Source organism: Psammomys obesus, unplaced genomic scaffold (assembly GCF_907164565.1).
Source record: "Psammomys obesus unplaced genomic scaffold, mPsaObe1.curated_primary_1811, whole genome shotgun sequence".
NCBI classification, from domain to species: Eukaryota; Metazoa; Chordata; class Mammalia; order Rodentia; family Muridae; genus Psammomys; species Psammomys obesus.
This window is the reverse complement of record NW_026596088.1, coordinates 8535931-8562338: the sequence shown is the minus strand read 5'-3', so window position 1 is coordinate 8562338 and position 26408 is coordinate 8535931. Positions and strand designations below refer to the sequence as shown.

The 26408-nt window shown below is 47.3% G+C and overlaps 1 protein-coding gene across 1 annotated transcript in view; it reads left to right on the top strand.

Annotated features, from left to right (window-relative positions):
* The window catches only part of Iqck (IQ motif containing K), a 105741-nt gene that overhangs the window by 43819 nt on the left and 35514 nt on the right, over positions 1-26408 (top strand). Inside the window, exon 7 of the mRNA XM_055627377.1 lies at positions 13097-13181. Within this exon, the coding sequence (XP_055483352.1) occupies positions 13097-13181 (85 nt within the window). The remainder of the gene's footprint in view (positions 1-13096; positions 13182-26408) is intronic.

Genomic DNA, 26408 nt, shown 5'->3' with positions numbered 1-26408 from the left:
TAACACAGAGAGCTTGGCGCGGAGGAAACCAGAAATGAACAAGCGCTAGAGCAGGGAGGCACGTTTCCAAGTGACTGTCGTTTGTGTAGTGAGCATTGTAATTCGGGTGTTAACAACGCACTGAAGGGAAGCTGTGAGGCAGGAGACCCTTCCCGGGCCTGGTGCCAGCTGGGTTGAGTCCAGACTTGGATTTAAGAATGTCGGCACTGTGTTCTTCCAGGGTACCCCGGAGCAGGAAGAGCCAGAGGAGCGAGCAGGAACCAGGGTCCTTGGGCACACGAGGATGGGAACTGCCCCCTAGCCCTGGATTTGGGGCCTTGGCTGTGTAGCTATGTTGTGCATTGCAATGTTGGCAGCACTGGTGCCCTTTTCCCCCTAGATGCCAGTGGCACCTCCACCCCTACCCAGTTTAAGTATTCCAGAACATCTGCAGACAGATGACTGTCTCAAGGCTGGGGGAGAGACCCTCTGTTCTAATTCTGTGGTTTTCAACACTGGGTGGATTTTAAAACCATCTGTAAGCCAGGGCTAGAGAGATGCTCAGCCTAGGCTAGCTCAGGCTAGGCTCACAACCAAAACTATAAAATCTTGTACAAGCCAGGTGTAGTGGTATGTGCCTTTAATTCCAGCACTTAGGAGGCAGAGGCAGGCACTATCTCTGTTGGTTTGAGGCCAACCTGGTCTAGATAGTGAGTTCCAGGTCAGCCAACGCTATATAGATCTTGTCTCGAAAAACAAGAATAAAAAAATTTAAATCATCTGTAGAACTTTCCCTCAAGACCTGTTAAATCCAAATTTTCAGGATGGTCTGAGCATTATTTTATTTTATTTTTTCAGTTTATTTACAGTTTCTATTTTTTGAGACAGAATCTTACCGTGTAGCCCAGGCTGGCCTCAACTTTGAGTTCTCCTGCCTTTCTCTTTCCGAATACTGGAATGAGAGGCATGTGCCAATCTAGGTTCCTGAGAAATCTTAGGATGCAGCCAGGTGTGACTTTTTTCTTTTGAGTAGAAGTCACCCTGCATCTGCTCTGGTGCTAATCACTGGTCTAACCCAGTCATCGCTCTGCTGGGTGCTTTCTTGAATAGGGTCCCCCTTAGCTTTCTCACAGCTCTTGCATACAGATGCTAAAACTGAAAAGCTGACAATAAAGGAAGTGAGTCTTGGGGAAATACAGAGAGCACTGGCCACTCTCACAAACAATAACAAGATCAGAACACGTAGGAAGTAAAGAATGGAGGAGACACTGCCCGCTCGCTCCGTACTCAGCCTTCTCTGCCTAAAGGGTTCCTAACCTTTTCCACCCCTCCTCAGAGAGCCCAGCCCAAACTACTTGCAAGGAAGGCTGTGCTAGTCAGTGCGGGTGGACTCTAGCAGTCCTGGCCACAGCCACATTTCAGAGAAGGGATTGAAACATAAGGTGATTAAGTCTTTCTCAGAGTGATAAGTCATCAGCAGAGACAGGACTTGAACCTGGGCAGCCCACCTCCCCTTGGCCCCATCAAGAGCACATTCACCACTCCAGTGCCTTAACTGTCAACTGGAACTTAACTGGATCAGTATTGAGACTGGGGGGAAAACAGACCTCTTGAAGGTGTGATGCACATATATGGATAATTTAAGGGATTTGACATGGGTGTTTTAACTAGATGAGGGTTTCCTTTCCTGCCTCCACTTTGGCAAACAACCCCTCTGTGGGATGGAATGCTAAATATATCTGCCACCACTTACTGCCTCCGGTAAGGCTGTTTGCCAGCCTGGGAGCCAGCTGTGGGTAAACCTGGCTCCTATGTTAATGTCAAAGTCCAGCTGCCTACCACTGAGTTCCGTTGTCTTGCGAGATCACAGCTGGATTGGAAGTGGTTGTCCCAGGTGGCTCCTAGTGATTATCCTGTAATGTTCCTTCATCCCCCAGGTCAGCGCATCGTCCTCTCCCTGCCCTCAATTTAGCACAACTACTTTTCCCCTGCCCTTTGTTTTACTAGAATAACTACATTTTTTTTGTATTGACAATCTTTAAAAATGCTGTTCAGTTCATAAAATTGTAACTAGAATTTATCATCTATAAAATATGCATCTTTATGAGAGCTAGATGATGCAGTGAAAGGAAATGTTTCAAGTAAAGGATCGCCGCAGAATTAAATCACTGTGGACCTAACGAGCCTTTCAGAATGAAGCTTCATTCCAACATGGATGACTTTGATTTTTCTCCTAGCAAAGGATTACTCTAAGCAGGCAGAACAGGCCGGAGGCTAGGCTCAGTTGGTACAGCGTTTGCACGCATGAAGCCCTGGATTCAATCCCCAGCACTGCCTAAACCAAACGGGTGTGGCAGTGCATGCCTGACACCTGAGCGCTCCAGAGGTGGGGGCAGAGGATCAGAAATCCAGAGTGCTACATGGCTACGTAATGAGTTTGAAGCCGTGTCTCAAGCGATGGCTGCAAAACAGAGTGATGGTTATTTCTTTTCTCTTTGCTTTGTTTTCTCACTTCTGGTGGACACTTCTGGATTTTCCATAATTGCAATAAAATATAAGCTATATTAAAGCATAAGGCTTTCCTGCATTGATTTTCATGATTCTGGGCACTTAGCTTCCTATGTTTCCTAGTCCACATACTCTAGTGAGCTGCTGTGCTCAGCTGAGGCTAGTGCAGGGCTGTCCAAACAGAGCAGGAATCCCTACCCCTGATGCTTGCTACTTTAGCGGATTCAGTCTGAGGTAATCTCAAGGCTTTCCAACAGGAGGGGAGTTTCCCTTCCACTAGATCAAACCCTGGGCCTTGGGCAAGTTAGGCAAGTGCTCTACCAATGAGCTGTAGCCCTAGGCCTAGAGTTAGATCTCTGAGTGACAATTCTTGAGTTGCTGAAAGCAATCTGGTAACAAAATTGTGCCTGATAAAAAAAAGCAGTCTTGAGAGATGGTAAGAGTCTGGGTTCGTATGTATGTATCTATGTATTGTTATTATTATTATCTGGCTATGTTTAAAGACAATGCTATTCTTTCAGACCTAGGTGAACAGGGAAATATATACATTCCTACCCCTTTTTTTCTCTTCAGCCACTTTGAGTTCAATTCCTGGTATTTGCAGATGAAAGCACCCTGACTGATATGTTCTCTTTCATGATGTTACCACATACCTTCCAGTACTCTGTAGCAGTCAGCTTTCTCTGGGTTCTGCTCCAGTAACAAATAGCCCCACATTTCAGTGCTCGACACCACAGGTTTACTGTTCACTGTTTCAGGCTGTGTGCTTGTCATCTTGGGCTCTGTTCTACACCTCATTTCATTCTAGGGCTCAGGATGAAGGAACAGTCCCCTTCCCTGGCTTCAAAGAGGAGGGAGAAGAATGATGGCTGAGCCAAGCAGTGGCATTCACTACTGCTGCTCACACCCATTTGATAATGCAAGTCATGTGGCCGAGTCCAGCATTAGTGTTAGAAGGGAGTGACACCTGCTTTGGGAAGGAGCTGAAAGCTGCGTAGCACAGAACAGGGATGCCCAGTTTTATAAGAAAAGTTTTACAAGAGAAGAAGTGATGATGGGAAACAAATAGTGAAGTCCACTGTGGACTCTGACTGGGATTTGGGGAAGATGTTTCTTCCCTGCCTTTCAGTGGTGTGTATGATGCCATATCTTCTGCTGACCTTACCCTTATTCAGAAGGCAGCACCATCCTCTTGAAGGGTACAGCCCTAACTCAACTAGCCTTCAGAGGCAACGGAATTGTTTGCCAGCATCTTCAGGATAGGAAACATCTATTTATTTATTAATCCATTTATTTATCTATTTATTTTGCTTCAGCTAAAAAGTATTGCCCTGAGATTCAATCAGAGTCATTAGGAAAAAAGAAACAGCAAATTGAGCCAGGAACAAAAGGGTCCGCTGCCCTTCTGGTCTCACGTCTCAGGGGAGAAGGCTCATGAAAGACGGTTAAAACTGATGCCTTCAATGAAGCCACTATTGTGTTAGAAAAGAAAAGGTTGCTTTGGGTAAAGTGGTTTTTTTTCCTAATGACTCTGATTTTTTTTTTTCAGCCAAATTCTATCTTTGGACAAAATAAATAAAAAGAAGAAACCCCACCATACTTTGGTGATGAAAGGTGTCTTATGACCACAAACTGAGGTGAAAACATGGTTTTCTCTGTGGCATCTGAGGACAAGTCCCAGGGGCACAATTGTCTCTTTACAACCAAGTTAACAGTGGGCCTGGGACACTGGAGCTCTCAAGGTGGCCCAGGAAACCGCACGCATATGCCTCTGATGCTCATAACTGCATGTTGGTTGGGCAGATTTTTGCTGTTATGCCCTCTTAATGGGGGGAAAAAAAGGCTTTCAATTAATTTTGCTTTGCAGAGAGTATATTTCTGTCTCCACCATCACCAAGGCCAGGATCTCAGGGGACAGTGTGTAGTCTTCGCTCCGTGCTGTTTCGTTTTCAGAGATCGGAGGAAGTTGCCTTGGGGATCTGAGGCATGCTGGGTTTATGTAAATCCTCAGAGGGGTTCACCAGAGGTTTGATGGACAGGTGGCCCCTGTTCTAGGACACAGGGCACCATTTCCTGCTCTTCTTCCTATTGCTTGTGGGAACTTGTCTGCAGGAGCCAGCATGGCAGACACATCTGGGCTTCATGTCACTGCCATCTGCTTCACGGTTACTACAAACTCAGTAACTTAAAAATCACACACCTTTCTTTTATGGGTTTGGATGGTTCAGTTCCCAAATCAGTTTTACGAGGCCAGAGCTGAAGCATCTGCATGGCTGGAGCTTTCTCGGGGCTGAGGGAAGAATTCTTGTCTTGATTTCCAAGCTTCGGCAGGCCGGGCCTTTGCTTCTGCCCCATATTTCTTTCTTCCAGCCCAGTACCTCGCCTGCCTTCCTCTCCTGAGTGATTATATAGTTTTGAGCCTTCTGGATGGTCCAGGATCAGGCCCCCCCCCCCCCCCATCAAACTCTTCAGCTCTTTACATTTGCAGTTCCTTGTGTCTTGAAGGGAATATCTATCAAAAGTCTTGGGCTTTGATGTAGATGTCTTTTTTTTTTTTTTTTTTTTTTTTTTTATAATTGTTGTTTTATGAGACAGGATATCTGGGCAGCCCTGGCTGTACTGGAATTTACCTTGCAGATTAGGCTGGCCTGGAATTTATGGGATTAAAGGTGTGTGCCACCTTGCCCACCTGAGTTTAAGGAGCTTTCATATAAGATATTCATCTTAGACCATCCCATGTCTTAATGAATTGTCCTTTATGAGTATTTTATCTCAGAGGAAACTTGTACACAACGTGGGGAAGACAGCTGCCTGCAGGAGCAGGAAGCTGGGTGCTCACATTGTGGCCACACTCAAGAAGCAGAGCAATGAACACAAAGCAGGAAGTGGCTCTAAAGTCTCAAGGACCATCCCCTCCCCCAAGGGAGCCTTCATCCTCAAGAGTCCACAACTTTCCCAGGTGGTGTGACCACCTGGAGGCCAAGTGTTCCAGCCTGTGAGCCTATGGGAAGCAGCTCATGTTTAAACCAAAGCATAGTGAAAGCAGAAAAAGGACTTTGTCGGGCAGGAGGGGGATCAGTGATGGGAGGAAGGACCGGTGGGAATGGGAAGGGGCAGCACATTTGAATGGTGATATGTACAAGAACATATCACAATAAAATGTATTTTGACACTAACTTAAAAAAATAAACAAAACCCCACCCTTCTCATGGCCAAGAAGTGAAGAGGGGAGGAGCCGGCTTAGAGGCACACACTTCCCTTTAAGGATGTCCCTCTTCCAGGGTCTCACATGCCCTTTTGAGGACACCTCTCCTCCAATGACCTGAAGACCTTGTCTTGCACTGGGGACCAAAGCCTTATCTTACCATATGGTGCTCTGGGGACAATTTAGCTCTAAACCAGAGTCAGCCACCAAGGGATTAAATGGTGTCTCCACTCACAGGATTTCTGACGCAGGGCATATGGCTCTTCATGCCAACAATTCTTCAGTTCTCTTCCCAGGGCAACTAGGTGTTCAGTGATTTCATTCTGACCCACTACACAGGGTTAGCACGGGTGCTGCAGGTTGAGGACCCTCCCACAAGAGTGCCCACGCAGTGGGGTCCCCGGGCAGCCGTGGTTCGTTCTGAATTATCCTCATCAGGGGTTTTCAGAACCTGGGGAGGCTAGGGGTGATCCTCCTCCGTTAGTGGAGGTGATAACTGCTTGGGGGCCTTGGTGTGAAAGGTTCTTTTCTGGGTTTGATTAACTATTGCTATCCTAAATCTGCAGCTGGGGCCATTGGGGGGTTCTTAGAAGGCAGGCCTATCAGCATTTCCTTGTGGAGGTGGAGACTATCGGGGCTCATGGAGTTCTTCTGAGATGCTTCCCCAGTGTTACATGAAAGGTGAAGACATTGAGATTCTTCAGCAGTGCAGCTCTTCATAAGTCACCCTGCCTGGGGTGGGACTCTGGTGTAGCTGCCTTTGAGTCACCCATGCTCCTGTAAATAACCCTAAAATTCCAATTGGCTCATCCAGCTTGACAAATGGAATCTTTTCTTTCTGTGGTCTGATGGTGGTACCACTATCTCCAGGCAAAGTCGTGTGAGAGGTTGATATTACTGAACCCCTCTTCCATCTGGCAAGACCCCTTTCGTACTTTTTAGTCAAATTCTGTAACCTCCTGGCTTTGGTGTGCGGGGAGGGGCGTGTGTGATTGTATGTATATGATGTGTGCATGTATGTGTATATGCATGTTTGTGTGCGAGTGTGGGCACCTGTGCATAGACAGAGGTCAGAAGACAGCGTAAATTACGACTACTCGTTTTCTACCGTAGTTGAGACAGGGCCTCATGGTTCTTTGCCACCACATGTACCAGGCTGGCTGGCCTGGGTGTTTCCACTGGTTTCTGTCTTTCTCCCATCTCATCATGGGACACTATGATTACAGATGTGCGCCACTGGGCCCAGATTTACATAGGTACAATGTGAAGTCTTTCTGCATGTATGGCAAGTGGCCTACCCCCTGAGCCATTTCCCTCGTTCTGGTTTTTAAATGGTCTTGCTTCCCTGCTGGCCTTCATCCTGTTTAGTTTTAAATTCTTAGTCTCCAGTCTCTTAGTGGATGTAAAACTTACCTTTCCTCTCTTCCCCCAGCTCCTGCCTCAACTGTCCATAATTTCAGGGACCTAGAATATAGAAGAAGGGATGTTAGTTCCCAACTTTCTCTAAGCTCTGGCTGTGTCTGTTTGCCTCCAGTCCACTTGCTCACAGTAGCAGCCACTGGGAGCTTCCTGTCACCTCGCAGATGTGTGGTCATGGTAAAATATCATTTACATGTTGGCTCCTTTAGTTGAGGCAGCTGACCCATCACATTAGTTCTAATTACATGCATATAATTTAGAAGCACGTGTATCACAGTACCAGTTTTTCCTTCTAATATTTTGGTAACTCTATTCTAATATAGTCGGCCCAGTGTAATCCTTTATATTGAATCTGTGTTTTTAAGAATAAAATTCTTGGTAAGAATTGAAATTGACAGAGCAGAAAGAGTGTAGCTCGGTGATAGAGCATCTTTAACAACGAATGTAAGGCTGTGGGTTCAACAGTCAGTGATCAACAACCTTCTAATGGATTGGAAAGGGTTGGAAGGGCGAATCTAATCCCCCTACACACACCCTGACCTAAGCTCACTGCTGGGAGGCTGAATGGTTGGCCAATTGTTAAGTTTCCCTAAATTGCGTTGGAAAAAAAGCATGTGACTAGTTACAAATGAGCTAAATAACATCACAGTTGGCGTGTATTTTATGGAAAAAAAAAAATCAAAATCAAGTCCCTCAGTCTTGGTGTTTAAGAGGCTTCCTGTCTCGTTTGCCCACAGGGGGAGCGCATGGCGCTGCTGCTGGCTGTTCAGTAGGCTGTTATCTGGGCTCAGAGCTTCAGTGACAGGGTTGGCTGAGCAGCCCAGCTGTGTGTCTAAGCAGGGCAGTGACTCAGCTTGTTGATTTCCTGGGGTGGAGATTAGTGAGCGGGCGAAAGCCCAATCATGGCCCACTAACCATGATCTCTAAATGTGCTGGAGGGCTACACGCAGCATTCTGCCCAGACCTCTGGAGAAATTCCTCGTGCCACAGAGTACTAGGTCTTAAGGGATCCTAGGAGATCCCATCTGAAGCGCAGTCAGCCAAATGACTGGAAGTAAAATTCCAGACAAGTCTACTGGACTCCTTCCAGTGGCTAACATTCCTAAGTCAAGGCTGGGGGTGGGGTGGGGGACAGGGCTGGAGAGATGGCTCCAATTGAAAAAATGCTTGCTGTGCAAGCCTGAGGACCTGAGTTCAGATCTCCAACATCCGGATTAAAACCTGGGTACAGTTTTACAGTTTTCCTGTGACCCTACTATTGTGGGCATGGGGACAGAGCTTCTTGGTGCTCAGTGGCCAGTCAGCCAAGTAGACTCAGTACACTGCAGGTATATTTTTGAGTACCTCAAATAATATGGTGGACTACAATTATGGAAGACAGTCAACGTTAACCTCTGCCTTCTACACATACCAGCTCACGTCTGTGCTCCTTGCTCCAGAATGTAATTGTCCAATAAAGGCTGTAGGAGAGTAAGACAGTTAAGGTGGAAGGCTGCATCTCTTGCCAGGTACAGTAGGTGGATGGCATCCAATTCTAGGCCATTAAGAGACTTTATGATGATTGATGCAAGCTTGGCCCATGTCATCTTTGGAACTAGATTCCTATCTGGGTCATTCTTGCTTTTATGTTCCAAGAAAACAGCTCATCTTTTACCTAATGAAAGGAGGATAAATTTAATCAGAAATCTAATGTCTAATCCCAGGCAAGCTTGCCTGCCTGCCTTCTTCCTCCTCCCCCCCTCCCGCCTTTCTCCTTTCTTTCTGCCTGACTCTATAGTTCTTACAACTGGGTAGAGAAATGAATGAGGGCCACCTAAAGATCCCAGATCTTTTTAGTGTGTGTCTGTGTCTATGTCTGTGAGTGTATGCATATATGTGTGTGTGTGTGTACATGTATGCATTGGTGTTCACATGAGGACAGGAAGAGATGTCAGATTCTTCAGAGATTGGCTGGGGATGATGGGCTTAATTGAACATCAAGTGCTCTTAACCACTGAGCCATCTCTCTGGCCCTGTTCTCACTGCCCAGTTTTAAGCATCCTGTATCTTCTTTCTGCCCCAAAATCTTTTACTTCACAACAAAAATAAAAAAAATAAAAATAAAAAGGCTGGGAAAGCCTTTGAACACATTTTTAAATCCACATGATTTAAAACTATCAGGAAAACTAGTTTCTGCTCCTCTCAAGAGTACAGCACTGATTCGTAGGCTGCAGATACATTTACTTCCCACTTAAGAGTAAAACGAGGCCGTCATGCTGGTCATCGCTCCTAATAAAGCAAGTTGTCTTGGAGACGCTCAGCAATAGAATGTCTGCTCTGGGGCTGGGCATCCCCAGCCCTGAGGGGCCACTCTGCAGCCGCCTCCCGTGATTGACACATTCATCTCTGTTGCCCCTAGGGTCCTGGTGATGAGGCTTGCCCTTTTATTTTTATCTGACCTGAGGCCAGCTGCACTGATTCCAAGACAGGGAAGCACCTGATATGGCATCTGGCCCTTCAAGCCTGGCCTGCTGAAGCAAATAGTTCCCAGGCGCTTCTCTGCAATAGTAGACCCTCTTCATTCAGCTGGATGTGCGCCGGCTCTCTCGAACTTACTCTTGTTTGGGAATGAGACATCGATGTATTCTTTAGCCATGAAAGCCAGGGGCATCACTAGAAGTGGCATCACGTTACTGCCTCCCAGGCCTATTAGACATCTCATTTTGCCTTTCGCACATGTCATTGAGATGCAAAGTGGCTCCAGGTCTCATTACTGGGCCCTTTGTTGGGCTGGCTTGGCCCCCCCTCCCCTGTGTCCTCAGCTTTGCAGTTATTCCTTCTTCTGGTCTCCAACAGCAACACGGTTACTTTGACATTCACCATATCAGAATTGAGAAACACACCTAGAGCAGAAAAGATGGCCAGTGAAAAGAAGGGCACCATCAAATCTCCCTTCAGATGCTGGCCACAGAGTCTGCCTTGTTAAAGCGCCCTCACGCAGAACTTTGCCGAGGAGATTGGGACAGATGACAGTCTGCTGCACTGTAAGGTCAGGGAAGGAATGTGTTCTGTGATTATGGCTTTTCTTCCCTACATTTTTTTTTCCTCCTAGGCAAGTACCCATGCTTTCTTCTATTTATCACCCAACAGCTGCTAGACTCCTACTTCCATCTTAGAGACTTCTTAGCTTCATAGCTGCCTCTTCCCTTCTCTGGTCACCCCCTCTATCTGGACAGCTTGCATTCTCAGTAGGAAGCAGTCAGTGACCTTGAATGAGTTCCCTTTGTCATTATCCAATCCTCCTCATCACACCTCTTGGCCTCTTCAGCCCTAAACACAAGGTCACAACAGCCCTTGTTTTTGTTGCAAAGATTTCATGAAGCCATTGTACAGCACAGCACTTACTACACAGCTGGGCTGTTGGGGTTTCATTCTGAAATATCTCCATGGGTTCATTGTGAACCCCGAATGCTATGCATGTGTGGGACTATTTGGAGGGCTCTGGAGCCTTTTGGAGTTGAGGCCTGGCTGTGAAAGTAAGTAACCCAGGGAGGTACTTGGAAAGTCATACCCTGGTTTCATTCTAGCTCTCTGTTTCCAAGACAGCTTAGATATAAGGGATCTCCATCACACACTCACATGGCCATCGACTTCACCATGAGGAACTGAAATCCTTCTGGAACTGTGAGCCAAAATAAGGCCCCCTCCCTTAAGGTGCTTCTGTCGGATTTCTGACCACAGTGGCCTGCTTCCACAGGTATGGCGCGCCTACTGCATGCTGGGATGTAAGCTGGCAAACACGAGACTAGGCTGCGTTCCTGTGGCTTTCAGTCATGCAGATCTGGACCTTCATCACACGAGCACACAGATTTGTTTTCAAATTGGGTCAAGGACTAGGAAGATTGATAGCGAGACCCCAACCTAATCAAAGGATGTTTTTAAATAAGATCTGAGTGAAACTCAGAAGAGGCCTAAGAGTGGGCCAGGAGAAAAATGTGCCTGGCCCTGACCAGCCCCCAGGCACACTGGAGCAGATTAAAGACAAATGTCCTCATCTTAGGGCAGTTGTGGCCCCACAGCACAAGGTAGGGCTAAGCGAGCAGATCGCAGGCTAGGTTGTGGGACCCCACATCTCCTCTGCTCGCTGCCCTTGAGAAGAGAGCAGCCTGCCCAACTGTCCTGGTGCCCTGGAGCTTTGGAGGCACTTTTTCAGAGGAGCTGAGAGGCCAGGGTGCCTGGAGCTTGGGAACAGTTCTGGTTTGCATGAGGCCAGCAGGTGCTCAGTAAATGTCAGCAGGTGTTGGTACATTACAGTGTTATGTTCTAAGTTCACTCACCACACCACAGTGTCCTTTGAAATGCCAAGGTGTCTAGAAGCCACTTGATCTTGACTAGTGAGGGCAGTCACTTCAGGGAGGTGACATGGCAGTGTCACAACACTGATGTCTCACTTACGGATAGTGGAGGGATGGATGAGCAAGACGCTGACTGTGGAAAACAGGCACTCCAGGGGCAGAGCACTGCAGCCAGAAAACAGCTATTAGGCAAGAAGAGGCAAAAACAGAAGCAGCAAACAAACAAAAGACCGTCTGATGGGGCTAAAAGTGGAAAGTGAACATTAGGGAAGGTTCTCACAAAGCTGTTTGCAAGGGTTGATTATCTCTACAGAAATGTCTACTTCTTCTCTCCCTTGGAGGACAACCAGCCAGCCAGAAAGCCAGAGCCTGAGGCAACACTGCACCCCCAGACAGGATCTCGGGAACCACGTTGTCTTCCTGGCTTTGATTTCCTCTATTGTGGAAAAATCTAAAAGCATTTATTCACACAAACATGCTGTACCAAGGCTCTCTCTTCATCTCCTCCTCCCCCTCCTTCTTCCTCCTTCCTTTCCTTCCTTCCTTTTCTCCTTCTCTCTTCCTTCCTTTCTTTTCCTTTTTCCTTTCTTTTCCTTTTTCCTTTCCCTTCCTCTCCTTTCCTTTCCCCTCCTTTCCTTTTCTTTTCCTTTCCTTTTCTGAACTGGGCTTTGAACCCAAGGCCTTGTGCATACTAGGCTAGCTAGTGTTCAACTGCTCAGCACCCTCTGCCATGATTTTCATTTTTTGTTTTGAGAGGTCTCAAACAAACCTCAGAATTGATATGTAGCCAAGGCTGACTTGAACTCATGATCTTCCCACTTCCACCTCTTAAATGGTAGGTTTGCAGGTGTAAGCTACCATGCCAGTTCAGGCAGTGCTGGGGCACAGTCAGAGAGAAACTTCTGTGACTTTTGCTTTCAGGAAAGGGATGTGCTACTTACGTTCCCATCATCAGAACACTGCAGAAAGAGCCTTTCTTGTGATTAAGTTGCAATAACACCCACACAGGCTGGTACTCAGTCTCCTGTGCCATGTGGGCGCAGGCTTGTGTTGATGACATGTATGGCTAACATGTAAGGAAGAAAGCCCTAGCCCTGTCTTAAGAGCACGCCCAGACTGGAGCTTGGGAAATGGCTCAGCTGGTACTGTGCTTGCTGTGCAATGAGGACACAAGCTCAGATGCCTGACAGCCATGTAAAAAGCCAAGTGTGGCAGCAGGTAAGCCCCAGAGCTAGGTGTAGGGACAAACATGGTACTCCCTGGTGCCTCCTGGCCAGCTGAACCAAGGAGCAAGGAGTTCCAAGTTCAATTTAAGGTCCTGTTTCCAAACAAACTAAACAAAACAAAAAACCACGGTGGACCATATCTGTCTCCCACATGTACACACGTGGGCACACACATGTGGGCATACACACACAGGCAGGGGTGGGGGAATGACACTTTTTAAAAGCCCAGATCTTAACAGGAAACGCTAACTCAAGCATATACTTTTCCATCAAAATGACTTTCTTTTTTTTTTTTTTTTTTTTTTGCCCTCTAAGAATGGGGATGGATGAGGTCCTCAATCAGGAAGACTATTATGTTGTCAAAGGCATTGCCGGCATGAAGGATGGATGCTCCCAAGCCTCTGACCATTTTTATTGCTTTCCAGCCCGAGGCCACCGATCCCCCTCTCCCTGCTACTGACAGAAGAGGCAGCCGCAGTCAGCATCCAGGCCTTCTGGAGAGCCTATCTGGTAAGGGACACTGCAGTTGCGACATTGACTGTGATGGGGACTTGTGACATAATGGGCCAGGGAGAACACAGATGTAGCTGGAGTTGAGTGTCGTCTCTCACACACAGACCCCAGAGATAAGCGTCTCTGCAAAACAGAGAGACTTGGACTTTTTTTTTTTTAATCAAAACTTATTTTGCAGTTATCATAAAGGACGCATTCAAGGGTTGGGTCGATGGCTCAGTTGTGAGAGTGGCTGCCAACCCACTCCCAGCCGAGGTCCCGAGTTCATATGCACAGAATCCATGTAACAAGCTAGGCAGGGTGGCATGTGCCCGTAATTTCAGCCACGGTTAGGGTGGAGAGAGGCCGATCTCTGAAGCTCTTTGGTCATCCAGTCCTGCTTAATTGGATGACATTCATTGTCAGTGAGAAAGTGAGAAATGCTGTCACAGACAAAAAAAAAAAAAAAAAAAAAAAAAAAAGGGAGCCACTGAGGAGATGCCATGACAGCAACCTTAGGCCTACACGCACACTCATGCATAAGCACAAATACCTTCCAGTTTTTTAAAATTGGGTTTGACTGGTTGGATGGCACACCACATCTAAAGCCCTTCTGCTGGTGAAACGCCATGCACCACTTGGAGAAAGCCATTGAGAAGACTATGCTACCTTGTGATGTTCATGCAAGGAAGTGAGTCATCATGAGTGACATTCCCTTAGTGATTGGGAGGCAGGATCAGACATAGCACCTGAATATTCATCGTTTAAATGAGCCCTGATGCTAATTTAGTCCTCTTGTTTTTTTTTTAATTTTTATTAATTATTTATTACAATTTATTCACTTTGTATCCCTGCTATGACCCCCTCCCTTGTCTCCTTCCAACCCTACCCTCCCTCCTTCTTCTCCCCCCTATGCCCCTCCCAGTCCACTGATTGGGGAGGACCTCTTCCCCTTCTATCTGACCCTAGCCTATCAGGTCTCATCAGGACTGGCTGCATTGTCTTCCTCTGTGGCCTGGTAAGGGTGCTCCTCCCTCAGGGAGAGGTGATCAAAGAGCCAGCCACTGAGTTCATGTCAGAGACAGCTCCTGCTCCCCTTACTAGGGAAGCCACTTGGAAACTGAGCTGCCATGGGCTACATCTGAGCAGGGGTTTTAGGTCCTTTCCATGCATGGTCCTTGGTTAGTATATCAGTCTCTGCAGGGGCCCCAGGGGCCTGTTTTGTTGTTGTTATTTTGGCTCTGTTGGTGCTACCTCAAGATCCAGCTATTCCACTCCTAGGCGTATATCTGAAATATGCTCAACTCTGCAACAAGGACATTTGCATAACCATGTTTGTAGCAGCTCTATTTGTAATAGCTAGAATCTGGGAGCAACCTAGAGGTTCCTCAATGGAGGAATGGATACAGAAAATGTACATTTGCACAATGGAATACTACTCAGCAATTAAAAACAAGGAAATCATGAAATTTGCAGGCAAATGGTGGGAACTAGAAAAGATCATCTTGAATGAGGTAACCCAGAAGCAGAAAGACACATATGGTATATACTCACTCATAAGTGGTTATTAGACATATAATATAGGACAAACATACTAAAATCTATACTCCTAAAGAAGCTAAACAACAAGGAAGAGCCTAGGGAGGATGCTCAATCCTCATGCAGAAGGACAAATGCGATAGACATCGGAAGCAAAAGACAGGGGACAGGACAGGAGCCTGCCACAGAGGGCTTCTGAAAGACTCTACTGATCAATGTATCAAGGCAGAGGCTGAGACAAATAGCCAAACTTGGGGCAGAGTGCAGGGAATCTCATGAAAAAAGGGGGAGGTAGGCCTGGAGGGGACAGGAACTATTACTTGGTTTTTTTCTGGCTTAGCCTAGATACAGAAACTGCCTGCTGACAACTTTCCTTTCAGTTCAGGCACTGTGCTGGGCAGAGGCACTTAGAGGCTCATCAGTCATTACTCTGTTGTTTTCTTTTGTTTGGGTCTTGCAATGTAGTCCAGGCTGGCCTCAAATTCATAGAGATTGGCCAGTTTCTGCCTCCCACATGCGGGGATGAAAGGCATGCACCACTACACCAATTACTCTTATTTGATTAATGGTATCAAAGAAGAAACCTGGCCATCTTGCCTTTCAGAACCGAACACTGGGAGCTTAGGTAAGTCCAGAGAGGAAAGAATTCTGGCCTACATATGACCTTGCAAAACTGCAAAGTTTTAAAAATAAATGAAATGATGAGCTGGCAGGGGGCTTGGCCCACCTTGGATACTAGAAGGTACGTCCATCAGTTCATGGTGACTGGACAGCCTGGCTGACCCATCAGATGTAGAGGGACTCTATCCTGTATCCTTCCCTTGAGCTGTTGGGATGGGGTAGCTCTCTTTACATGGGGATCACTACAGAGCAAGCCACTAGCAAGCCCTGTTGCCACTGAAGAGATGACTGCAGAGGCTGGCCTGACCCACAGTCGGGAGAGACCCTGGCTCTGGGCATCTTGCTTGATCACTGAGATTCAGCTAAACCAGAGATCCTTCCAGGGGACCAGTTTCTGCCTTATAACATAGAATCCCAAAAACATAAATCTCAGTTTAAAAAAATGTCCAGACTCTTCTCAGTTGCACATGAAGAAGGGCACTGGCACAAAAGAAAGGTCTGGTTTCTGCAGAATAACTGTTAGTTTGCCCCAGGGAAGAGACTGGCCATGGCTGATGAGGCATGGCAAAGCTTATTTAAACTATTCTCTCCCTTCTTTTCTCTTTTCTGCAAAAGGGTCTCCTGTAGCCCAGGGTGGTCTCAAACTCATTATGTAGCCGAGAATGAGAATGACTCAGATCTCCTGGCTTCTGCTCTCAGGTGTTGGCCTTGGAGGCAGGTACCAGCATTCCTGGTTTTGTATGGGGCTGGAGACCAACATTAAGGTTTCATGAATGCTAGGCAGGCACTCTCCCAACTAAGCTATATACCCCAGACACACTATCTACTTTAAAACAACACTCTTTACGTTTATCTATCTGTCTGTCTATTTATTGCAAGTATGAATATGTGTATAAGTATAAGGACAATGTTTGGGACTTAGTTCTTTCCCTTCACCATGTGGGCTCTGGGGATGGATCTGAATTCACTGGGCTTGGTGGTGACTGTTAGGGATACATACCAGCTATGGAAAAAACCTAAATGATGCAAATCACTGATTGGTTCTTATTCATACAGGAAATTTCACTGTTTTTACAGAGTTAAGTGTGCTAAGTACTTCAGTGTGCCCCTTCTCTCATCTTTCTGACAGATTAGTTTCCTTGTCAGCACATAAAGATCCCACCCCACAAATGTTGATAGTTTAATGACATGCACCTAGGTTTTATCTCTGGGAATAACTTGAATTGTAATCTGCTGAACTATAAGCAATTCAACACTCTATTTTTGTCTGCTTTGTAAGTTGCAATTTTATGCAGAACATCCTTGCTCATGTGTCTATTTTGTCTGTAAGGTTAATTGATGATGGTGGATGGAGTTTATAGCTTAAGAACCTCTTATTGCTAAATTGCCCTAGAGAGGCTAGAGTCTAACCACTAAATATGTCCAGGTGCTCGTCAGCAGTGTATGCCCCAAGTTTTGATGGCCCGGTGGAAGGAGGAAGGCAGAGATGGGGAGAGAGCCTGAAGCATGCCTGAGGACAATGGAGTTCTAAGGACACCATGCTGAAGAATATATGAAAGATTGGGCTCTTGCTCAATGAGTAGGCTGTAGGCTTAGATTTTTCAGCAAACCCACTTTATTTCTGGTTTTTAAATACCTTTACCTCCCTTTCCCCTTCCCCCCACCTCCACTTAGGCAGGAGATTAGTAGGGAAAAGGGCCATAGTCCTCTTTTTATCTATTTCCTGCTGATCAGGGTCGATGGGTCTTTAGGGAATTACCAGACTCAGTTTTCAGGATACCAGCAGTCCAGTCCAAAGGCTAACGCAAAGCAGCAACACAGAGTCAGCGTAAGTTCCAAGACTCAGCTGGATTGCCTGGAGAAGCTCTCTGGAAAGTTTCTATCAGCGAAGTCAAGTGTTGAAGCATGAAGATCAGCACATAAAGCGATTTCTCGCTGTGCATGGCCGCTATATATGTCCTCTCCTCAAAGTCCACCCACGGATGTTCTCAGCTGGCCAAAGTCAAGCCCCTCATACGTGAGAGCTCACAGCAAAACACCATGTGCCTTCTCTCAGGCCAACCTGAGCGAAGCAGCCCATGACAAAATTGAGACTTCAAGGAAACCAGAAATTTCCACTTCAGTAGGCTGCGCACTGCATAATTCTCAAAGCTCAGCATTCAGGTCCATAACCTGCTGACCTCTGAGGCTTTGAGAAGCTTGGGCATTGTTGGTTGGGCAGCTACTTGCTCCACTATTCTTTCCTTAGTCCCACTGGCATTGGCAGCTCCTAACTCTAGGTTTATGACCCTCCCTTTCCTCAATAGCTGGAGGCCAGCTGAGGCAGGGGGAGGGTGTGATCTGTGTGTGATCCTGAAGTGACCCTTCGTCCAGCATCTGTGGATTTTCTTCCTGAGGCTCTGTAGGATCTTAGATCCAGTAAGGTACATGCACACATAATAGTCAGTGATGGAGTAATCGTGTAATAAATTCTGGGCTTCAGTCCATACAGTAGCATTCAGACACCAAAAGCAGTAAATGAGATTGACTCATTTGCCACTGACTCCAGCGTCAGTGCTGGAGTTGGTGTTGTACGCTCTTGGAATTTTATAAATGAGAAACTGAATCCTTAAATCATCTTTAAAAACGAATAACAAACGAGTTTGTTTCACTTTATGAGCCCTCCTCTGTGATTTACGCAGGCACTTAAACATGAGCTCCCTGGAGGGAGTTGCTCATGCGCCAGGATCCAGCTGCCCCCATTAATCTCCCAGAGATGGCACTGGGGGAGAGGGTCCATTAAAACCTGGGGGTTAACTCTGTGTGTGACAGAGAGAGAGGATTTATTTTATTAGATAAATTATTATTTTATTAAATCCTGTATGTGTGACCGAGCTCATCAGAAGGCCTTGTAATGTGAGAAACCAAAGGGGCTGCTGGGATGATAACCCCCACGCAGGCTGGACCCCAGACACCAATTCTATGTCTGTGTAAGCGTTCTGCGGGGAAGATGGAATCTCCTCCCAACAGCTGATATCTGCCGGCAGGTGCTCAGGCCCTTCGGTCCAAAGTCAGACATGGGATTGTGCAAAAGGAATGCTTAAACACAGTGGGGTGAGGGTGCTTGCATCAGGTTACAGCCGGGTCCCCCTTGGCTGCTGTGTGGCCACCTCTCTGAAGCCTCAGTGTCTGGCCGTGCCCTCTGTGATGTGAAGAGCAATTCTGGCCCCAGCTTGCTGGTGAAATGGAATCCCTAGGATGGATTTCTCCTCGGTGGATCCACTTGCCCTTTGCAGACCCCGAGCGTGGTTTCAGGGCATCTGGCTGCCACACGCCTTCCCCACCCCCAGATTCAGCCACAGGTGTCTTTTTTTTAGGTCGTCTCGTACATAGTTTTTGAGATAACATATTTGAATCTTTATAGGTAGCCACGATAACGTTAGCTATAATGTTACTGTGGTCATCTGTTGTTCTATTTTCCTTCCTATAGCACCCCCCTGCCCGTTCTTGAGCGCTGGGATTACTGGCATGGACCAGCACCCCTGACTGGAGGCTCAGGCTCTGTTGCTGTGGAGGACCTGGGGACGTATCCCAGGGTCGCTAGGTTAGCAGCAGGGTTCGGTCCCCTCACGCCCTTTGCACGGTGGGCAGAGCTGTCTGGGAAAGTCAGCCTGTCAGCACTACGGACAGCAGTGCAGATGGGGTTTTTAATGATTTGTTTACCTACTTATCTTTGTTCTGGGTCTTTGTGGCTCAAGTTGGCCGTGAAGTCTCTATGTAGCTGAGAATGACTGAGAATTTCTGATCTTCTGGCCTCCACCTCCTGAGTGTTGGGAGTATAGGCCTGTAGTACCACACCCACGCTATGCAGCTCTGGAGATGGAGCCCAGGCTTCCCCACATGGTAGGGAGCATGCTAGTAATGGAGCCTCAGCCCCAGCCCTTGTATGTACATATGTATGTATGTATGTAAGTATGTAAGTATGTAAGTGTGTATATATGTATGTATGTATGTAAGTATGTTATTATTTGGGTATTTGAGAAAGGCTTTCTCCTTTTGTAGCTCTGGCTGTCATGGAACTGGCTCTGTAGACCAGACTGGTCTCGAACTCACAGAGATCCGTAAAGTATGCTACCACTGCCCGGCCTATTTTTATATTTTGAATTAAAAGCCTACTTATTTTTGTGCTTTGTGAGTGTGTGCATGTGTATGTGAATGGGCACACACCGCCAATGTCATGGTAACCATGTGGAGGTCAGAGAACAACTTGTGAGACGTGGCTCCCTCTGTCCACCGTGTAGGTCCCAGTGACCGCGCTCTTGGCTCACTGAGCTCGGTTGGAGGTGTCTACCCGCTGGGCCGTCTCACCTCACCAGACCCTTGGTTTTGTCATTGTTGTTTTGTTCTGTGACAGAATCCCACTGTGTAACCCAAGCAGGCCTCAAACTCGTGCAGTCGTCCCGGTGGGCCTACTAAGTGCTGGGATTGCAGACATACTACCTTGGGTGGCTAAAATTTGTGTTTTGAACATTTTATCACACGTAGGACATATGTCTAAGTTAAGGCTACCTAGGTAAGTCTCAATGAAGAAGTGAAAGAAAGTTCCGGAACTGCTTGGCAATGTGGAGAGACGGAAGGCGCAAGTACACAGTGCTCACGTTGCCAGCAGCAGCCCCAGGCAGTCTGCAGCATCACTCAGGTGGACCTTCATCCGCATGTGGCTTCGCTTGCTGGCTCTTTTATGTGACAAACCGGCACTGAGGGCCTCTTCAAGAGGGGAGCTGGGGGACACAGAAAGCTCACCATGCCGTAAGGACCCAGAAAATGCTATGGCAAAGATGACAATATCAAGAATGGGTATTCTTGGTCATTGGTGGTTGTGGAGCTATTTCCTCTGAGTTGAAACACTCCCTTCTCGTGGGAGGAGGGAGGCTTAGAAGACTCACGGCCTGTCCTTGAGTCTGGGTGAGTAAGGGAAGGACTCGGTAGGTAAAGTGCCTGTCATTCAAGCACAAGGACACGAGTTCAGATCCCTGGCACCCATGTGAAAAGGTAGGCTCAGAAGGGAAATGCATACATACGTGCAATCCTGCAGAGCAGAAGGAGTTTTGGAGCTCGCTGGCAAACGGATGAGCTCCAGGTTCAGTGAGACGGTGTCTCAGAAAATAAGGTGGACAGTGATGGAGGAAGATATGTGCAGCTGAACTCTGGTCTCCACAGGTACACACATAACAGAGAGAGCAAAATGTGAGTTTCACTATTCCCGGACAGGAAACACCCTTCAAGGAGTTAGCTATGTGGGCTGTGGCATGTGCATGCCCTCTTTCCCCAACACCCACATGCAAACACACACAATACACACACACAAATAAACACACACACACACACACACACACACATACTGGTTCAGCCCAGAGGCACCCTTCCACATCAGCACACGTCTGATTTGTTGATTGAATCAGGGTTTTATTAAGCACCTCAGGGTGGCCTGGAACTCTTGATCCTCCACCCCTTAATTGCACACCCAGTTTATCCTGGTGCTGAGAATCGAACCCATGGTATTATGCATGGTATGCAAGTGCTCTTCCCACTGAGCCACATTCCAGCCTTCCTCTTGCTTTCTCTTGATGGCCCGGCTTCTCTATATTTCCGGTCTACCTTCTGGTGCTTTCTGGGGCTTCCTTCCCTTCTAGAGAGGGCGTTCCTGGTGCAGCTGCTTTAGGGAGGGCCTGGTGCATTTCCTCCCTTTGTGTTACTTTTCAGCCCTCTCTCCCTCTTCTTTCCTCTGGGGACAGCAATGCAGCTAGGTGAACCCACATCACAAAAACAGCACTTCCGTTCTCATGCAGGGAACCAGGTGAGGGCAGATGGCAGCTGACTCAGGGTGGTAGGAAACAGCTTTGTGTGAGTCACAGCTATCTGGCCACTTGGCTGTGTGATGCCTAGAATACCTATTTAAGACAATTGTTTTTTACTTTATAATTGCTTTGAAGTTATTTATTCTGCATCTACGTTTTCCAGCTAATTGAAACTGGTATAGCAGAACATTTTAGCAAGTGGAGTCTATAGTTAGATAGTTCATTTACTAATACCTGTCCTTATTAGGCAGGCAACTCTGCTTTAAACACTGCACATGCTTTGGAAAATAAGGCAAAATCCTTGCTTGCGTTGCTGTGATTGGCTGTCAGTCCATACAAACAAACAGCTAATAGAGTGTGAAGAAATGAACCTTGTGTGCTAACGTATACTTGTAATCCTAGCACTTGGGAGAGTAGGGCAAGGGGCTTACTGTGAATTAAGGGCCACACTGCTAATCTTAGTGCTTTGAAGGTTATTGTCAGATACTTAGGGAGTTCCAGGACAGCCCTAAAAGGGAAGGAGGGTACAATAGGGTAGTGCTTACCATGCACTCGTGAGGTTCTGAGTTCAATCCATAAAACTCCTGGAAAAAGTACTTGGTGTGGTAACACCCTACCTGTAATTCCAGCACTCAGGAGGTAGAGACAGATAGAAGAGCTCTCTAGTCAACCTCTGTAGCCTGTTTGATTGAGTTCCAAGACAATGAGAGACCCTGCCTCAAAGAAAACTTGCTTGGGGTGTAGCTCAGGGATAGTGCACACGCTCAGTATACTCGAGGCCCTGAGTTTCTTTCCTAGCATCCTGACTACCCAAAAAGTTCACCAGCTTTTGTTGAAATGATGCCACTTAATAAACCACCCCAAGCCCAGTGGCCTACAGTGTGAGTTTCACCTCAAGTGTGTGCTGATTACAGGCAGATTATAACAAATCTGGACTGGGCTCTAGAGATTATGTGATGTGTTCTATTCGGTTTTGTTCTAGAGCCTTCTGAGGTCAGCAGGTCGCCAGGGGCATGTGCTTTTCATAGCCGAGTTTGAAAGCCTCAGAGGGGTGAGCAAGCACGAACCAGGTGCCCTGGCTGGTTTTGTGTCAACTTGACACAAGCTAGAGTCCTCTGAAAGGAGGGAACCTCAATGGAGGAACTGTTTTCCTAAGATCCAAGAGTCATTTCCCAAGCATCATCCACCACATATTTTTGAAACACAGTTTCTCACTGAGCTAGAACTTGCCATGTAGGCTAAGCTGGCTCCCCTGTAAGCTCTGAGCCCCACTTATCTCTGCCTCTCCAGTGCTGGGAGCATAAGTACTTGACGCTGTGCCCACTTCCTACATGGGTTTGAGGGATGGAACTCAGGTTCTTACCACCTGAGCCGTCTCCCCAGCACACAGCCAGTAGGATTCACACTTCTGCAGAGACCTTTCCTATATTGTACCCCAGAAGGTATGTGTGTGATCCTCAGGGTCCCACAGAAATATAACCTAATCTTGAGGCTGGGTGGTGGTGGCACACGCCTTTAAATCCTTTAAGCACTCAGGAGGCAATGGATCTCTTGAATTCAAGGCCAGTGTGGTCTACGGAGTGAGTTCCAGGCCAGCTAGGGCTGCACAGAGAAACCCCATCTCGAAAAACATAAAACATGGTCATAACCTAACAGCACACACCGTTATTTCTGTGGGAGAAAAGGAGAATCCACATGGTGATGTTTGCTCCCTTGCTGTTCAGCTTGTGGTCCACCGCCAGTGGCTGGTTGGAAGGCCGGGCCTTAGGCCCTACTCCACACCCGCTGAGTCAAAGGCGACCGCTACGGTCTCCTGTTACATGATTATTGTTACGTATATTGATTACTTATAATAGTGGGTTTCATCATGACATCTTAATACATGAATATATTTTGCTCACACTCATGACCCATCACACTCTTGTCCCCTCCACCCCCTGCTGATTCCTTTTCTCTTCCCAGATAGACCCCTTCTGCTTTCCTTCTCCATTCCCCTCACGTGATCCAGTGATTTCATCAGGGCTGCTTACAGGAGCACAGGCTGTACTGGTGGTGCCGTTGAAAGAAACGTCTCTCCCTCCCCAGGGACCATTAACTGCTTATAGATCTTTAGGAAGCCCCTCCCACCAGCTCTGAGGGGTTTTCTGTTTGTTTATTTGTTTTATTTTGTTTTTGAGACTATGCTCACTGTTTACCCCAAGCTGGTGTTGAACTTATGAACCTCCTTTCTCTACCTCCCAAACACAGTGATTAGAGGAAAGCATATTATTTCCAGCACACAGGGACACACACACACACACACACACACACACACACACACACACACACACCCGGACACTGTGTTCTTACCACAGACAGAACTGCCTGGGTAAAGAGGTTTGTTCTTTGGCTTGTCAGCCTAGTCACTATGTCCGTTACTCAGTTTTCCTAAGTTTCCCTTTACATTCCTGAAGAATGGGAGCAACAGCTGCACTCCTACCCCCACCCCCCATCTTCTGTCCCCACCTCTCCCCCACCCTACCCCACTAGCTGTGCGGGTGTAGCTCTGTTGAAAACTGTAGCTCCTGCATTTACTCCTATAAGAATGTATTCCTGATTGTTTCTTGGTGACATTACTTAAGTACTTGATTTCTGTTGTTTTGCGTTTTTTTGTTAGATGTTTTTCCTGCCTGAGAAAAATGTGTTATTTTTTAAAACATGCTTGTGCTCAGGATAGAAACTTCCCCTGTGCCCAACAGGACTCTGGTGCCCTAGAAAGAAGGCACCCAGTTGCCGTGGTCCCCGGTCAAGCCTCCTTCTTGGGGCAATGTGTGGCCACTCAGCAGGCTGAAGTAGGCCACAGCACTATAAATAGGGGCCTTGAACTGCTCTGGGATCAGGTCTCAGGCTAGGGCCCCTCCCCCTTCCCTCTCCCATTCCCGAAGTGATTTAAATACAGCTACAAGAACATTTTCAGGCAGCAGCACACCAAATGCTTGTCAGCTTGCCAGGCCGTAAGCAATCCCTTTCCGTCCTGTTTGCCTAGTAGTACACACTCCAGGGTGAGATGAGTCCCAGATAACATGGGGTTTGCATGTGAGCCAAAGTATGTTGGGGTTGCCATCAAGGCGGTGGGTTGGCGTTGCCATCAGGTCGGTGGGTTGGGGGTGCCATCAGGGCGGTGGGTTGGGGGTGCCATCAGTGCAGTTGGTTGATGTTGCCATCAGGGCGGTGGGTTGGTGTTGCCATCAGGGCCGTGGGTTGGCATTGCCATCAGGGCAGTTGGTTGGGGTTGCCATTTCTGTGGTGGGTTGGTATTGACATCTGGGCTTCAGAAGCCTAATGCTGTCCTGTCTCCTTTGCCATGTGGCCTTGAATTAGCCCTGAACTTCTTGGAGCCCCACTTTCCTCATCTACAAAGTGTGGCTAACAAGAATGCTGAGTTTTAGTTCCTGAGGTTGAGGTGGAGCATAAAAAGAAAAATACATAAGACAAGGACTGGCCAGAGTGCAGGGCAGAGTGTAACACGGAAACATCCCTTGTTCAAAGTTATCGAGTCTGTTCAAGAGCTAGGGGTGTGGCGAGGTTGGTAGAGAGCTTGCCTCGTGCACATGATGCCCAGGTTCAGTCCTCAGAGCCAGATAAAACAAGGACGTGGTGGCATATATCTGTAATTCCCACATTTGGGACATGAAGATAGTAAGGCTAAGGCCCCTCCCCCAGAGCCAGGAGGGCTGGGTGGGGCCTGAAAATTCTCACAGCAAACAGGTTCTTGGGGTCCAGGAGTGCCGGGAGTCTGGAGGACACAGTCTGAGAGCCCCTGACAGAGGAGTGACTGGCTTTCAAAGCTGACCGTACATTAGAACCCTGAAGCAGTCTCTTCAGTCAGGAATAGAAAGGAACATAGATAGGCTTTTATTGTTGCTGCTTGGGTTCAAATTCTCGGCTGTAGTACATAACAGATTTAAGGGCAGTATTTGCCTGTCTGAGGCTCAGTATCCTCTTTGAAAACAGGACGGCACTGCTGCCTACCTCATAGCTTTCTTCTGAGAATCAATAGTAAGCATAGAGTCCCTAAAACAGTTCTCCCAGGCCCCTTGTTGAACACACTGCACAAGGGTCACTAAGTACCTCCTAGAGGGAATAGAAGGAGGAGCTCAGCTCACTGACAGGGTCCTTGGCGAAGCACACTGTGCTGTACTTTACCCCGTAGATGACTGAGAGCTTCGTCACATACTTTAAATGCCTTTGCATCACATTCATTCCTAATAATCTGGACACTTAGTTATCAAGAGAAGTTGGATGAACTCTATCTGAACTGTCATCCCCGAGACGTGGGGGAAATTCCATTTCTTTCAAGCATGTGCTGTGCCCTCCCCCCTCCCTCTCCCCTGGCCCTGGGGGACTTCAGCACAAAAATAGGTGTGGCTTCCTGGGAGAAGGCCTTCTCAGATCCGGGCACTGCAGAGACTACCTCAGGAAAGGCAGCTGGTGCTCATGAGTCACGCAGATCCTGCCTTCCTGACCACAGGCTAACAGCCCAAGAGGGCCCACTTGACTCACACTGGAAGGATTTGCAATAATCAGCATGGTATTTGTGCAGGAACCGAAAGAGCCAAGCCTTACAGATGTCCGTGGCAGGGCTTGTAACTTTAAGTTCATTCCTAGCGTTCTCGTTCCTGGGAGAAGGGTGGCCCACACTTCAGCCCCTTGGAGTCATTTGGAGTTCTGCAGGTCTTGTTCTGCCTCCCTGGTGTGCGTTAGAACCCCCAGGTGGGGCCTACTGCAACAGAACTCATGTGGCATCATTTGTTGAGCTCAGAAAAATGTCTCAGATTAGTAGTGCTAGAGCTGGAGGAGGCAGCAGAAGAAGCTGGGGCTGGAGCTACAGTGCCCACCAGGGGCTGAGGCACAGGTTGGCAAACCCTACCTGAAGGACAATATCCAGCCGCCATCTGTCACTTGGGTTTCACCCTTTATTAAACATTTTTTTTTTTTTTTTTTGCAAACGTTTGAGATTGGACCTGTGGCTTCATGCATGAAAAGCAAGTACTCCACTCTTGAGCGACAGCCCAAATGGTCTATTTTACCATTTCATTTTGAGGCAAAGTCTCAATAAATTATCCACACTGGCCTTTAACTTGTGATCCTCATGCTTTAGTTTCTGTAGGAGCTGTGCCGTCCGGCCTGGCTACAAATAGAGGGGTCCCCCCTTTTCTCTTTGTGTGTGTGTGTGTGTGTGTGTGTGTGTGTGTGTGTGTGTGTGTGT